Consider the following 14,951-nt stretch of genomic DNA (forward strand, 5'->3'; position numbering starts at 1 on the left):
AAGAAGCAAAACACATATTCTTCTCACATGTACATGGATCATTCTCAAAGACAGACCACGTGGTAGGGCACAAAACAAGTCTTAACAAATTCAAGAAAACTGAAATCATATCAAACATCTCAGATCACAATGGCTTGAAACTATAATAGAAACCAACCTCAGAAAAAAAAACTCAAAAACATTCAAATACCTGGAGGCTGAATAGCATGTTGTTAAATATTGAATGAGTTAACAATAAGATCAAGGAAGAAATCAAAAAAGTATTTGGAAACAAGTGAAAATGAATACACAACAACCCAAAACCTGTGGAACACACTGCAGGCAGTCCTGAGAAGGAAGTTCATAGCATTACAGGCCTACCTCAAGAACATAGAAAAACTGCAAATAAACAACCTAACCCTACATCTGTAGAACTAGAGCAACAACAACAAACAAAGCCCAGAATAAGTAGAAGGAAGGAAATCATCAAGATCAGAGCAGAACTGAATGACATAGAGACTAAAAAAACAGAGGATCAATGAATTTACTCAAAGCCTGGTTCTTTGAAAAGATAAACAAAATCGAAAAACTGTTAATCAGACTCATCAAGAGAAAAGAGGACCCCAAAAATAAAATTTGAAATGAAAGAAGTAAAAACAACTGATGTCAGAGAAATATAAAGGACTCTGAGAAATTACTATGAACAACTATATGCCAAGAAATTGGACAACTAGGGCAAAATGGATAAATTTCTAGAAACATATAATCTTCCAAAACTGAGTTAGTAAGAAGCAGAAAACCTGAATAGGCGGATAACAACTAGTGAGATGGAGGCAGTTTTCAAAGAACTACCGGCACACAAAAACCCTGGACTGGATGGCCTCACAGGTGAGTTTTACCAAACATTCAAAGACGAATTAACATCTATCCTTCTCAAACTATTCCCATAAACTCACAAGAGGGAATACTCCCGAACTCTTTTTAAGAAACCAGTATTATCCTAATTCCAAAGCCAGGTAAATATCATTGATGAACATAGATACTAAAATTCTCAACAAAATACTAGCAAACTGGATTCAACAATACATTAAAAAGATAATACACCATGGTCAAATGGGAGTTACTCCAGAGAAACAAGGATGGTACAATATTTGCAAATCAATAAATGTGATACATCACATAAACTAAATTAAAGACAAAAAAAATTACATGATAATATCAATACATGCAGAAAAAGCATTTGATAAAATAGCACCCATTTATGATTTTTAAAAAACACTCAGCAAAGTGGAAATAGAGGGAACATACCTCAACATAATAAAGGCCATATACGAAAAACTCACTGCCAACATCATACTCAGTGGGCAAGAACTAAAAGTGTTTCCCTTAAGATCAGGAACAAGTCAAGAATGTCCTCTTTCATCTCTTATTCAATGTAGTACTGGAGGTCCTAGCTACAGCGATGAGACAGGAAGGAGAAATAAAAGGCATCCAAATTGGAAAGGAGGAAGTAAAACTGTCATTAATGCAGATGACATGATAACATACATAGAAACCCTATATCCTCCACCAAAAAACTACTCAACCTAATAAGTGAATTAGGCAAATTAGTGGCGTACATTGTCAGTATTCAGAAATTTGATGGCATTTTTGTATACCAACAATGAACTATCAGAAAGAAAACCTAAGGAAAAAATCCCATTTACTATAGCAACAAAAAAAGTACCTAGGAATAAATTTAACCAAGGAGGCAAAATAGCTGTACTCAGAAAACTATAGAACACTGAAGAAATTGAGGAAGATAAAATTAAATGGAAGCACATACCCTGTTCTTGAATTGGAACAGTTAACATCATTAAAATGTCCATACTAACCAAAGCAATCTATAGATTCAATGCAATTCCTATTAAGATACCAATGGTACATTTCACAGATCTAGAACAAATACTGCCAAAATTTATATGGAAGAAGAAGAAAAAACCCAAAGCCACAGCAATCATGAGAAAGAAGAACAAAGTTGGAGGGATCACAATACCTGATATCAAACTATACTACAAGGCCACTATAATCAAAATATTCTGGTACTGGCCTAAGAACAGACACGTAAAAAGTCAATGGGACAGAAGAGAGAGCCCAGAAATAAACCCATATCTTTATGGTCAATTAATATTTTGACAAAGGGAGCATGAGCATGCAATGGAGTAAAAATAGCCTATTCAATTGGGAGAACTAGACCAGTACATGCGAAAAAAAAAGAAAGAAAGAAAGAAACTAGACCACCAATTTACACCATACACCAGAATAAACTCTAAATGGATAAAAGACATTAGCTGTGATATCACAAAAGTCCTAACAGAAAACACAAGTAGTAAAATTTCAAATATCCCACGTAGCATTATTTTTGCCAATATCTCTCCTAGGTAAAGGAAAATAAAGGAAAATGTAAACAAGTGGGACTACATCAAATTGAAAAGCTTCTGCATGGGTAAAGAAACCATCATCAAAATGAAAAGGTAACTGACTATATGGGAGAACAGATTTTACAATGATATGCCAGGTAAGGGTTTAATCTCCAAAATATGTGCAGAACTCGTACGACTCAACACCAGGAAGACAAACAGTCCAATTAAAAAGTAGGCAAAGCACCCAACTAGAAACTTCTCCAAGGAGGACATACAGAGGGCCCATAGACATATGAAAGGATGCTTAACATCTCTAGCCACAATGAGATATCACCTCACAGCTGTCAGAATGGCTGTCATTAATAAGTGCTGGCATAGATGTGAAGACAAGTGAACCCTAGTGCACTACTGGTGGGAGTGCAGACTGGTGCAGCCACTATGGAAAACAGTATGGAATTTCCTCAAAATTAGAACTGGACCTGACATTTGACCCAGCGATTTCACTGCTGGGAATATACCCTAAGAATCCCAAAACACCTAATCAAAAGAAGTATGCACCTCTATGTTCATAGCAGTGCTATACAATAGTCAAGTGTTGGAAACAGCCTAAGTGCCTGTCAGTAGATGAATGAATTAAAAAACTGGTCCATTTACACAATGGAATAATATACAGCACAAAGAAGAAGAAATTTCTACCCTTTGCAACAGCATGGATGGAACTGGAGACTGTTGTGCTAAGTGAAATAAGCCAGTTGGTGAAAGACAAATACCATATAATCTCACTTATAAGAGGAATATAATGAACAAAATGAACTAACGAGCAAAACAGAACCAGAGACATGGAAATGGAACAGACTGACGGCTGCCAGAGGAAAGGGGGGTGGTGGCGGGCAGAAGAGTTGGAAGAAGGGGAAGGGATTAGTCAAGGAAGATGTATGAATGACCTATCTATATGGACAATGGTGTGGGGGGCTGGGTGGTGGAGAGCAAAGGGGGAAATATTGGGAAAACTAATAAACTAAAGAATAAAAATTTTTTTAAAACACAATATCAACAGAAATTTAAAATTCCAAAGCATTGGAAGATAAAATTGAAATCTCCCAGAAAATAGAGTGTAGATGCAGAGGTAGAAAATGGAAGCAAGAAAACTAGATCAGTCCTGGAGTTCCAATAAAAATAGTAGGATTTCTAGAAAGAGAAAATAGGGAGACTAGAGAGCAGGAAATTAACTGAAATAATTAGAAAATATTTTCAAGAATTAAAGTACTTTAATTTCCACATTAAAAAGTCTGCTAAGTACCAAAGCACAGTGGATATATATAGACCCATAATAAGGCATTATCTGTAAAGTTTCAGAACACTGGGGACAAAGAAGAAAACATTTAAGCTCCCAAAGAGAAAAAAAATAGGTTATTTGCAAAAATACAAAAATCAGGAAGACTTTGAATTCTTCAACAGCAGTATTGGAAGCTAGAAGTCAGTGGAGCATTGCCTTAATAATTTTAAAGGAGAATGTTTCTACCTAGAATTCTATACCCACCAAACTGTTAATCAAATGTTAAGGTAGACCAAAAATATTCCCAGACATGGATGGCAGCTTGAAAGAATTTTTCTCCCACACCTGGGATATGTGCTCCATGCAAAAAAGAAAGAAGACTGCATGGAGTTCATGAAGCAGGAGCTCTAGCAGAGAGAGAGGCAAGAGGGGATGCTCAGGGCAAAACAAAGAGATCTTTGATGAGAGCTGGGTACAAGGTTAAGGGTCACCACCCAGTGCAGCTTTCTGTCCTCTGAAGATGAAACTAGGGAGTCCAGATGTGCAGAGTGTCTTGACAGAAGTTTGAGACTGGAAGAAAAATTTGCAGTTGAATTAATAATAAGTACCAAGAAAAGTAAACAAACAGTTGTTAAATTGAAGGAAAACAAATTTTATATATATATATATATATGCAAGAAAAGAAATCACAGAATAGTAACTATGTGTCTTACCTTGGAAGAACACTTGTTTCGTCATAGGAACCTAAACATTAAACATTAATGTGACCAAAGCTATGCTATATATTGGGAGTATGAGCCAGGATGTAAAATGTGTGTGTCTGTGGCAGGAGGGAGGGGAGACATTCTCAGTGTGGCAGTGTTATAGTTAATGCCTGTAACTGGATAGCCAATAGGAAGCAAGAAAAGCATGATATTTAAAGATTTGGAAGTAAGTACTAAATAATTAAATCAATTGATTTTTAAAATCAAGCACAGTTGCTTCTAGGGGAGAGAGGCAATAGGCTGCTCTTTTTTATAACAAACCTTATCTATAAATTTAATTTTTAAACTGTATATGTATAAAAATTTAAAAAAACACACATAAACACAATTCAGTATATATAGTGGCATCAGAAAGCTACAGATGAAGTTTTAGGTGAATTCCAACAAAGGCCAATTAGGCTGCCATTATTGTTCACATTAATAAAGTATGTATATTAAAGAAATTTCTTCAATCACTTATTTCAAGCTGTTTCTTTTAGCTTCCAGTTTTAAGCTTATTGGCCCTTTATAATTGAAGTGATTAGTAGTAAGAGTTTTCTTTTTTTTTTTTTAACTTTTTTATTGTTGACACTACTACAGATGTTGTCCATTCTCCCTCCTTCTCCCCTCTCCCCCCAACTCTTACCCTCCCCCCTGGCCTTCACCATATTGTTTTCTGTGTCCATGGGCTATGCATATGCCTTGGTAATTTTAATACTTGTGTTTTCCCCCAAACTTTGGTTTTTTTCTAGTTTATGGTCAAAATCAGTAAAAATATGTAATAAAAATACAATGAAAATGTGAATATCTATATGAGATGATGGGCATTGGACTAAAAAGTGAAGATTCAGTAAAGGCAGTTACCCAGGTGTTTTCAAATATCTGGATGTTAGCATGATGTAGATTAAATATCTGGATGGTTAAGATAACTTTAGCCCTGGCTGGTGTGGCCCAGTGGATTGAGTGCTGGCCTGTGAACTGAAAAGTCGCCAGTTCGGTTCCTAGTCAGGGCACATGCCTGGATTACTGGCTGGGTCCCCAGCTGGGGGCATGTGAGAGGCAGCTGATTGATGTTCCTCTCCCAAGTCGCTGTTTCTCTCCCTCTCTTTCTCCCTACCTTGCCCTCTCTAAAAAATAAATAAAATATTTTTAAAAATAACTTTAGACGCCTACTGTCAAGTGGATACAGGTTAAGACTACGTTGTTCTAACAAATACAAAAATGTCAGTGGGGTCTTATGATTATTTTTCTTTCTGCCGAATAAAAAGAGCATGCTGCTCATAAATGTTTTACCTAGCCAGTAATAGTCTTCTTAGGTCAGTGAATTGCATTTAATGTTATAGCATCCTGCACTTCTATCTTCTGGCAGAAATAGTGGCTCTCAAGCTAGGCCATCGGTAAGTGGCTGCAGAACACTAACTGGCCCATGACATTTTGAGCTATTATGAGGATAATGTAAACGTGTTATTCAAGTTGGTGCTCAAACTGTATTGCCACAGGCTGTAAAATGTTTTCTGTAGTTGTGTGTGTTTTTACTTAAGCTTTTCACTTTCTCTTTCCCTATAGAAAGTTACAGAAAGAACAGTTTCTTTGTGGTCGCTGATAAACAGTAATAAAGACACATTCAGAAATCCCTTCTATACTAAAGAAATCAATCGAGTTTTATATCCAGTTGCCAGTATGCGTCACTTGGAACTTTGGGTGAATTACTACATTAGATGGAACCCCAGAATCAAACAACAGGTAAATGAACTAGCATTGTTAAAAGACAGTAATGTCAAATGATTATTACTTGTGGACTTTGGTATTATTATTTGGTAGTTTTTTTTTTTAATATTATGAGGTGAAATTATCAGACTGAAAAGTCACACTTGCTTTTAAACACAACTTTCATTAAAGATTGTTTTTAATTACTAAACCATTTATTTTGATTGGGGTTAAACTTACATTCTATTGTCAATGGGAATAATTTTTTCGTTGAAATGTAAAGTGATTTAAGGCTCTGGAAAATGTCTTAATTTTGACAGTCAAGGATTTTCTTTAATCACTAGAAGATTTTGCACATCATAGGAAAGAAACCACCTTCTATTTGGTACAGGGGTATGTACTAGGTCAACTAACATCAGAGTGATTTTTCCTGAGGGCTGTCATTCAGAATTAGAAAGAATGGTTTTTGAAGTGAAAGATGCCACATTTTATTAAAAACACACTCAAGCTTTCCATTTTCCCACCCCAGCTTCATCAGAAATCAGAAGGAAAATACGGCCTGTTTGTAAAGGCTTGGGAGTACCTTCATTTAGTGATCTGTTCTAAATGCTGTAAATATTTGGTATTCCTGATTGCTCTTTGTAAAAGTTTGCTCATTTTCCAGTGGTTTGGATGGTCAACTAACTGTTCTCACAGGCCAGCCTTGCATAAGTGCCAGCTTTAATCCTGATGGACATCATTGGGCAACAGCACGGGCCCAATGCTGCATGCAGTCTGTCTCTTAGATTGTTTACTCCACTCAGGCAGCTGGCCGCATGCTATTCTGTGCTTTCTCTTCTCATATGGAGATGCCCTGTTCAAGCTGGCATTCTCATTTCAAGGTCTCTGCTGCATGCATGAAAGGCTCTTGCAATTTAGTAATGTTTGAAATGTGTAATGTTTTGGAAAGTGACAAATTCCAGGGCTGAAGAACATTCACTTGTTTAGCTTGGGATTTGAGAAGCATGTTGAGGGCATTTATTTAGCAGTAGTTCTAGTGAATGGAATATTAAGTAAAGAGGAAATGGGAATTTTTCCAGGGTTCTAACTGCTGTTACAGAGGACATATCCCTTTTTCTAATGGAAACATATTACATAGAGGAGCACTGTTTGTCTATACATTAAGCCTTTTCTGTATTTATCTTGGCTTTCTTTTAAACCACTGGTAATTAGAAAGCATTGATAGTTTCTGTATAGATTATATAATCTCTTCTTACCCATTTTTATGTATAGAAAGTCTTAAAATTTATGGAATTTAGATCAGTTCATTTCTGAGTATATAAGGGAATAATAATAATTGTGTGACAAGGGAAATTGGAAGAGGCATCGTTTGAAGAACTTGCTGTAATGTATCTATCTCCTTATTCTCAAAGTTTAGCAAAATGGAACTGGGCAGGACAGGACTGAGCATAATTTGGTAGAGGTTTCTTGGGGGTTTTTTTGTTTGTTTTTTTAAACAGTAATTGGTCTATATTGTAATCTGTGACGTTTACTCAAAAAAGAAAATAAATAAGAAAATAACTTATTCTTTCAATATAGATTTTCTGAACATGGAGGGTCCCACACATATATTTATGTCCTTTGACACTTTGTATTTTCATCCCCCAAATACTGACTGTTCACATGCATCAGGCACAGGGGAGACACAGAGATTAAGAAGAGGTGGTTTCACACACAAGGAGTTCCCAGGCTGGTGGGGGTGCCCAGGAACATAAGCCAATGATTATAATGCTCAGGGAGAAATACAATAATAGAGATATGAACCAAGAGCATTAGATTTCCTTAATGATCTTATGTAGAACATTATTTCATACAGAAATAATTAAAATTCAATCACATAGGAGTTTTTAATTATATAATGTAAATCTAAAATAACATACTTCACCACTAGAAAGTTAAATGGTTATTCAATTGTGTGACCCAGTTAGTATACAAACGATTCCTGGGTACCTAAAGCACTCACAACGCTATGGTATGCTATCAGTACTGAAAGACCCAAAAGCATATATAGCCCCTCCCTATAAGGAGCTGTTTGCCTAGAAGAAGACAGGGTTAGTGTGCTTTTAGAAGCAAAAGCCACTGACCCTTGCTACCACATAAAAACTCAGCAGAGCTGATGGAAAAACCAATGCTTACATTTGAAAAGCTATCAATAAGCAAATTTGATACTTTTATTTAATATAAGGAAATTGCTCATGTTGAAAGCAGAAGTATAAATTAGTCACATTATAAACTTACATGGGAAATTACAGCTTCTGGTTAGCCTCATAGTATAGTTGGGGAACCACTGCACCTCATGTAGCTGCCAATCAGGGTTGCACTGGGCTAGTTCACATTTTGCATAGTGGTAACTCAAGGATGAGAACAAGGCCAGTCACATATTAACAGGCTAATCTGTGTGGTGTGTAAGTCATTTCTGATAGTGAAGTGAAAGGGAATATGAATATAAAAACCATTTGAAGCCTAAAATACTTCCATACCTAGTGGATTGCCTATCTTCTATTCTCTGCTGGGTTGGCACACTCTTTACTTCATAATTAATTTCCCAAGTATTTCTAATCACTTGACTTTTAAGTTTCATGTTTCACTATTTTGTCTTTTGGTATGCTATCATAAATAGACTCTTCTATTTATATCTTCTAAATGTTTTTTGTTTGTCTATAGCCTAATTACTTCTATATATTTTGTATCCATTACTAGACTGAATTATCTTTTTATTTCTAATAGTTTTTCCATCTGCTCTTTTGAGTTTTCTAATTACACAGCCTTGTCAATAAGCAAAAATGATTGTTTTACCTCTGATGTATTTTTCTTGTGTAACTGAACATAGTGATACGATAACAAACTGATTCTAATAGTCATATGAAACAGGGAGGTTTTCAAAATAGTCAGGATAATTTTGGAGATTATCAAGGAAGAGCTTGCCTTCTATATATCAAGAACTTATATTAAACCAAACAGCACCCAGAAACAGACCACATAGAAGTGGAGACTTGATAGGGTAAGAAGGTAGCAGCATAATGCATAGAGAAAAGATGGACTGGATGGCAGATGGTGCTGGCATAGCAAATCACACTTAACATGTCTAAACGGAACTTCTAATGTTCCCCCCAAACCTGCTCTTCCTCCTATCTTCCCCTTTCAGCTCTCAGCAACTCCATCCTAGTCGCTGTGGCCAGAGACCTTAGAGTCATCCTCAATGCCTTTCTCTCTCACACTCCACATCCAGTCTGTCAGGAGAGCCTGCTGGGCCCAGCCTTGAAAGTATGTATAGCCTCCAAGCATTCTTACCATTTCCCACCACAACCATGGGCCAGGCCACCTGTCCTCGGCTATATGTTGCTGGACTCCCTGATTTTACCCTTGCTTGCATCTATTCTGTTCTCAACCCAGCAGCCAAAGTGGTCCTTGTAAAATATATACCAGATCCCACCACTCCTCTACTCAAAATTGTCCAGATAGCTTCTCACTTCACCCGACTCAAAGCTCACTTCCTTTGATGGCCTCTGAGGCCTTATGTGACCCCCCACCAAAACCACCCTGTCCCACTCCTTACCTCTCTGACCTTCTTGCTTCCTCGCCAACAACTCTTTCTCATACACTCTGCTGCAGCCACACTGGACTCCTTGCTCATCTTCACTCAAGTATCTGCCTGGCTCCTTCCCTCTCCTCGCTTAAGCCTTCCCCCAGGAGTCACCTCCTCAGTGCAGCTCCCCAGACCACACTGTTTTTAGGGTAATCAGCACCACACTGGTCTCAATCCCTCTTGCCCTGCTCTACATTTTTCCCCTGGTATTATTCATCACCTTTGAAAGTTCTTTGTAACTCACAGGAGCGTTGTACAGTATTTGTTTGTCTGCCTCCCCCTGCTGGAAGATAAAAACCATAAAAACAGATTCGAGCATCCTTTGTTCACTGATGGATGTTGAGCACCTAGAACAGTGTCTTGACCTCAATGGAATGCATAAAGAGAAAAATGGGCAAAGGATATTAACGGGCAGCACACAGCACTTACTGGGCATTAGGCACTCAACAAAACTTTTTTATTCTAATGCTATATATGCATTTCTGAGAAACCTCACAGTCTGGGAAGTCACAGAAAAAAAGAACAAGGTTTACAGGAATAATAGGATTAGGAAGAGACCTCTCCAAATCTAGGAACTTTGTAACCAGAGCTCTAATGAAAACAACAATCCCAGTAGATGTGGGCATAGTTACATGTCTGCTGAATTTGCATTTGGCTTCCATTGATCACTCCTTGGCAACCTGTAATGGGATGACTAGTGGTCCCCAAAACACATGTCCACTTGGAATCTGTGAATGTGATCTTATTTGGACAGAGTCTTTACAGGTGTAATTAGGTAAGGATCTCAAGATAAGCTCTTCATGGATTTAGAGTGGGTCCTACATCCAATGACAGGTATCTTTAGAGGGGAGAGCAGTGGAAGGCTATAGACACATATAAAGGAGAAGACCATGTGAAAACAGGAGTGATTGGAGTGATGCTGCCACAAGCCAAGGAAGCCTAGAACCACCAGAAGCTGGAAGAGGCAAGGAAAGATTGTCCCCTAGAGCCTCCAGAAGAAGTGCAGGCCTGCTGACACTGATTTCAGGCTTCTGCCCTGCAGAACTGTGAGAAAATAGGTTTCTGTTTTAAGCCATCAAGTCTGTGTTAATTTGTTACAACAGCCACAGTCTTAAACCCCAGGCCTCATTCTCCCTCCTCTGAAATGCTGGTCCTGAGGGGTATCTGCTTCTAATCCAGACCGTTCCCCTCAGCATTAATGGTTGGATCCAAGGCATAGAATTCTTCATCAGTGCATCATCTTCACAGCTTCCTTATTGGTGGTGTTCATAGCTTTGGCAGATAGCTTAAATCATTGGAGAGCCAAACAGTTCTGAAAGCTACTAGCACTAAAATAACTCACTTCTGTACAGTTTTGGCTTTTTTAAAGATTTTATTTATTAACTTTTAGAGAGAGGGGAAGGGAGGGAGAAATGGAGAGAAACACCAATGTGTGGTTGCCTCTCATGCGCCCCCAACCAGGGACCCAGCCTGCAATCCAGGCATGTGCCCTGACTCGGAATCAAATTGGTGACCATTTGGTTTGCAGGCCGGCACTCAATCTGCTGAGCCACACAAGCCAGGGCTGGATTTTTTCTTAATGTCTTCATATATTGCTCAAGATTTCTAGAACCTTGCCCCTTGATCACTTCAAAACATTAATGTGATGATGAGGGAGTCTCCCGGGCAATCTTCTGTTGTGTACAGTGCTCTGGTTGGTAATTACATTAGTGTCTATATACGTAAACATTAGTTGAGCTGAACATTTTAGATTTGAATACATTAATGTGTAATTTATCTCAGTACAAAAAGTTCTAAAAATTAACATGCTGGGAGAATCATATTCTGTTCCAGCATGACCTCTTCTTTTATACTGCCATCAATGTGCTATTTACCAATCGAAGCATTTGGCATGTAGCAAAGCAGACTATACTGTCTGCCTTCACTCTCACAGCCCTGTGAGGTCTGTACCATTTTTATCCTCATTTGACAGATGGGAAGTGGATGAACCTAGAATATTAAGTCACACAGCTGGTAAGAGACAGAGCCAGGATTCACTCCGAGGCTGCCGGGTGTCAGAGCCACTGCTGTCAGTCATGCATTTATTGCTATGAGCAATAGCACATGAAAATATGTAGAGCAAAGCAGTGCAATAGAAAATTACCATGTTACTGTCCTCGAATTGGCAAAAAATATACTTTTATATTCCCAAGTTCTGGTGAGGACATGGAGCAACAGGAGCTGCCAGGCTCACTAGTGGGCGCATAAGGTCATATGACCATCTCAGGGAGCAATTTGGCAGCATCTAGTGAGGTTACACCATCCTGTCCTCTCCAACAGTTCTATCCCTGGTCAAATTCCTTCAAGAGACATTTGCACATGTTCATGAGGAGATGTGTCCAAGGATAGCAACGCACTGCATGTAGTAGTAGGGGGCACTGGAAATTGTGGACTACTCATAAATATGGGAATGGATAGACAAACTTGTTTATTCATTCAGCGGAACTCAAGGATCAAATTCAGAAACATAATGTTGGGTCAAAATGTTGATTGATAACTACAGAATACCACCTCTGAAGTAAACCTTCACGAAATAGAAAATAATAGTTTATTTTGTTTCTGGATACATACTCACTTATAGGAAAAGTGTCAGAAATCTCCACAGGAAGGAAGGCTACTCACCAACTTGAGAAGAGTTGTTGCTTCTGGGAACAAAAGGGCAGTGGGCCTGGTGATGGGCAAAACCAGAGACAGGAGCTGTGTCTGGGTTGAAGAACTTTAAAAAGATGGTAATGTATGTGGGAGGAAATGTGTACATAGTGATTTCTTGGTGGCATTTTATTATTCTTGGTACTTTTCTGTATTTTTCAATTATGCAGTATTGGAGGAAATTATATATGAATGTTAAACCTTAGTTAGAGGGCTTATGCAGAAAACAGGACCTGCAGCAGATGTGTACAGAGCAGGTGGATTTTTGTGACGTGGCAGGCACAAAGTAGTAACTCAGGCTTGTGCTTCTCCCCAGCAGCCAAATCCAGTGGAGCAGCGTTACATGGAGCTCTTGGCATTGCGCGACGAATACATAAAGCGGCTGGAGGAGCTGCAGCTCACCAACTCTGCCAAGCTTTCTGATCCCTCGACTTCACCATCAAGCTCTTCTCAAATGCTGCCCCATGTGCAAACTCATTTCTGAGAGGGAGCCTTGCCCAGTGCTGCATTCAAGCTCTGAATAAAGGAAATAGTTGACTCATTTGGGGCCTCTGTACAAAGCAGATTAAAATATTTGCCTCCATGTAGAACTTGAACTAACAATCTTGAACTCTTGAATATGTGCCTTCTAGATTACATATTGCAAGAAAACTGTAGTGTCTACACGGCAGTCAGAAGGAAGGAGCCCAGATGTGGATTTGGAAAATCCTGATATCTTTCAAAAGGAGTTTTTGAAAAATATAAAGTTTAAATTTAATTTGTCTCTTTAGAAATGCTATGTATACAATATGTAATTTGTGAGATTAATTGGAACAACATTATTTTAAACTAAAGGGGAAACAGGTTTGTGAAATAGATTTTCCCCAGGTTGCTTAAAAGCATTGCTTCAGATTATCTAAAACAAACCCAGATGTGAAAGGTGTGTTACTGCCAAAACCAAACTGAGCTCAGCTTCTGAGGTATTATCTAAAAGGAAGGTATTTCAATAATTGCCAAATTTTATACCATCCAAAGTGGTGACTTAAGGAGAAATAGCTGTGTAGATGAGTTTTTCATTATTTAGAAATTTTGGAATATGAAATGTTTTCCCCTAATTTTCAAGAGAAGCATATTTTTATATTTTAAAAAATGATGGGTCCCAGTGAAATATGATTTGATTTTTAAAACTTTGCCAGTTCTATTTTTTACATTTGTCCATGAGCTTCCCTAAAATTCTGACCCACTTTCAGGTTGTGGGAAACCCCCTATAGAGCACTGTGCAAGGATGTTGGATGTGATATGCTGCTGAGGTGAATGTTTTTGCAAATGTTGCTCTATTCAAACCAGCTTATCTGCCAAAGCTTAGGGTTGACCATCTTGGATGTTTGAGCTACTGCTAGAGCATCATATTTTGAAATAAGTCACAGATGTACATTTCTTGAGTGTACCTTGAAAGTATTGTGTTTATTGTCAGTTTAAATGGTGTTGGGTGCCCCTTCTCCCAAGTATGCATAAAAAACGGTTCTACAATTTTTACTTGAAGTACCCAGAAGTTTTCTTTCTTAGGTTTTTTTTCTTTAATATTATATAAAATTTAAAATGCAGTTCTATTTGATATCTGAACTAATTCATTTAGTAAGTGTATTTGTAAAAGTTAGGGCTAGAGTTAAAGCAATTCATGTGTTTTACAATGATCTGTAAAGGACTATTTATAGCTAATATGGTTTTGTTTTCAGTGAATTAAGAGAGATTAAATGTATCTTTATAAATTATTTTATGTCATAGTTTAATTGGTCTACCAAATATGACATCTCAAACACAGTAGTAAAATGTATAAATTTTGTATGTATAAGAAATTTTATTAGGCAGTCTTTTGCTTTTTGTAAATGCTGTATTTCATAAGTTAACCAAGTCGCTCCATAGAAAAAGAAGAAAGCTAATACTAATAGCTTAAAGAATTTTGTGAAATTTCATGGAACATTTTTCATGGCAATAATGTTTTAAAACCTGCTGTAATAAATATATTAACTCAACATAGTGCTCTATTTTCAGGGATATAATTGTATATATCTCTTAAATGTGCATGGTGTCATCTTTTCCTGGCTTGACTTCATAGGCTCTTTGTCTTACTAGCAACCTTGTAGGACTCTCTCCCCAAATCCCAGTAATATTGGATATTTAAGTGCATTAACAGTGCAGATTTTAAGAGTCACAACTGTCTTTATTAAAGTAAAGACAGCTTTCACAAAAGTGCTGGGAGTGCATAGACACAAGACTTCAGATTCTGGATGGAGAACAAGGCAGTTGATATTAAAGGAGAGTAAGAATTGGTTGAAATAAGATATACTGGATGTCTCACTAGGTTAGAGTTTTTAAAATTCTTCAAACTGTGCTGCCAATTGGAAATTACATTGTTTATTATATGCATCTGAAAAATGCTAAATAGTTATAGCAGGAAACTAAAATTAACCATTATTTTAAAATCTGAATAGGACTCTTAAAAGATTAAGTGTATCTTTTAAAACTATGAGTATTTGAAATACTTTGTGAGG

The 14,951-nt window shown here is 37.4% G+C and overlaps 1 protein-coding gene across 4 annotated transcripts in view; it reads left to right on the plus strand.

The window, feature by feature from the left end:
* The window catches only part of MTM1 (myotubularin 1), a 171,860-nt gene extending 157,428 nt beyond the window's left edge, over positions 1-14,432 (plus strand). For 3 of the 4 annotated variants that reach the window (XM_090263986.1, XM_090263985.1, XM_090263987.1), the window contains 2 exons: positions 5,967-6,143; positions 12,737-14,432. In XM_090263986.1, coding sequence (XP_090120112.1) covers positions 5,967-6,143; positions 12,737-12,904 — 345 coding nt within the window. In that variant the 3' untranslated portion in view covers positions 12,905-14,432. The remainder of the gene's footprint in view (positions 1-5,966; positions 6,144-12,736) is intronic. The other variant, XM_090263988.1, reaches the window with a different exon arrangement.
* The last annotated feature ends 519 nt before the right edge of the window (positions 14,433-14,951 follow it).

This window comes from Furipterus horrens, unplaced genomic scaffold, assembly GCF_987537825.1.
Source record: "Furipterus horrens unplaced genomic scaffold, mFurHor1.1.pri manual_scaffold_17, whole genome shotgun sequence".
Taxonomy (NCBI): Eukaryota; Metazoa; Chordata; class Mammalia; order Chiroptera; family Furipteridae; genus Furipterus; species Furipterus horrens.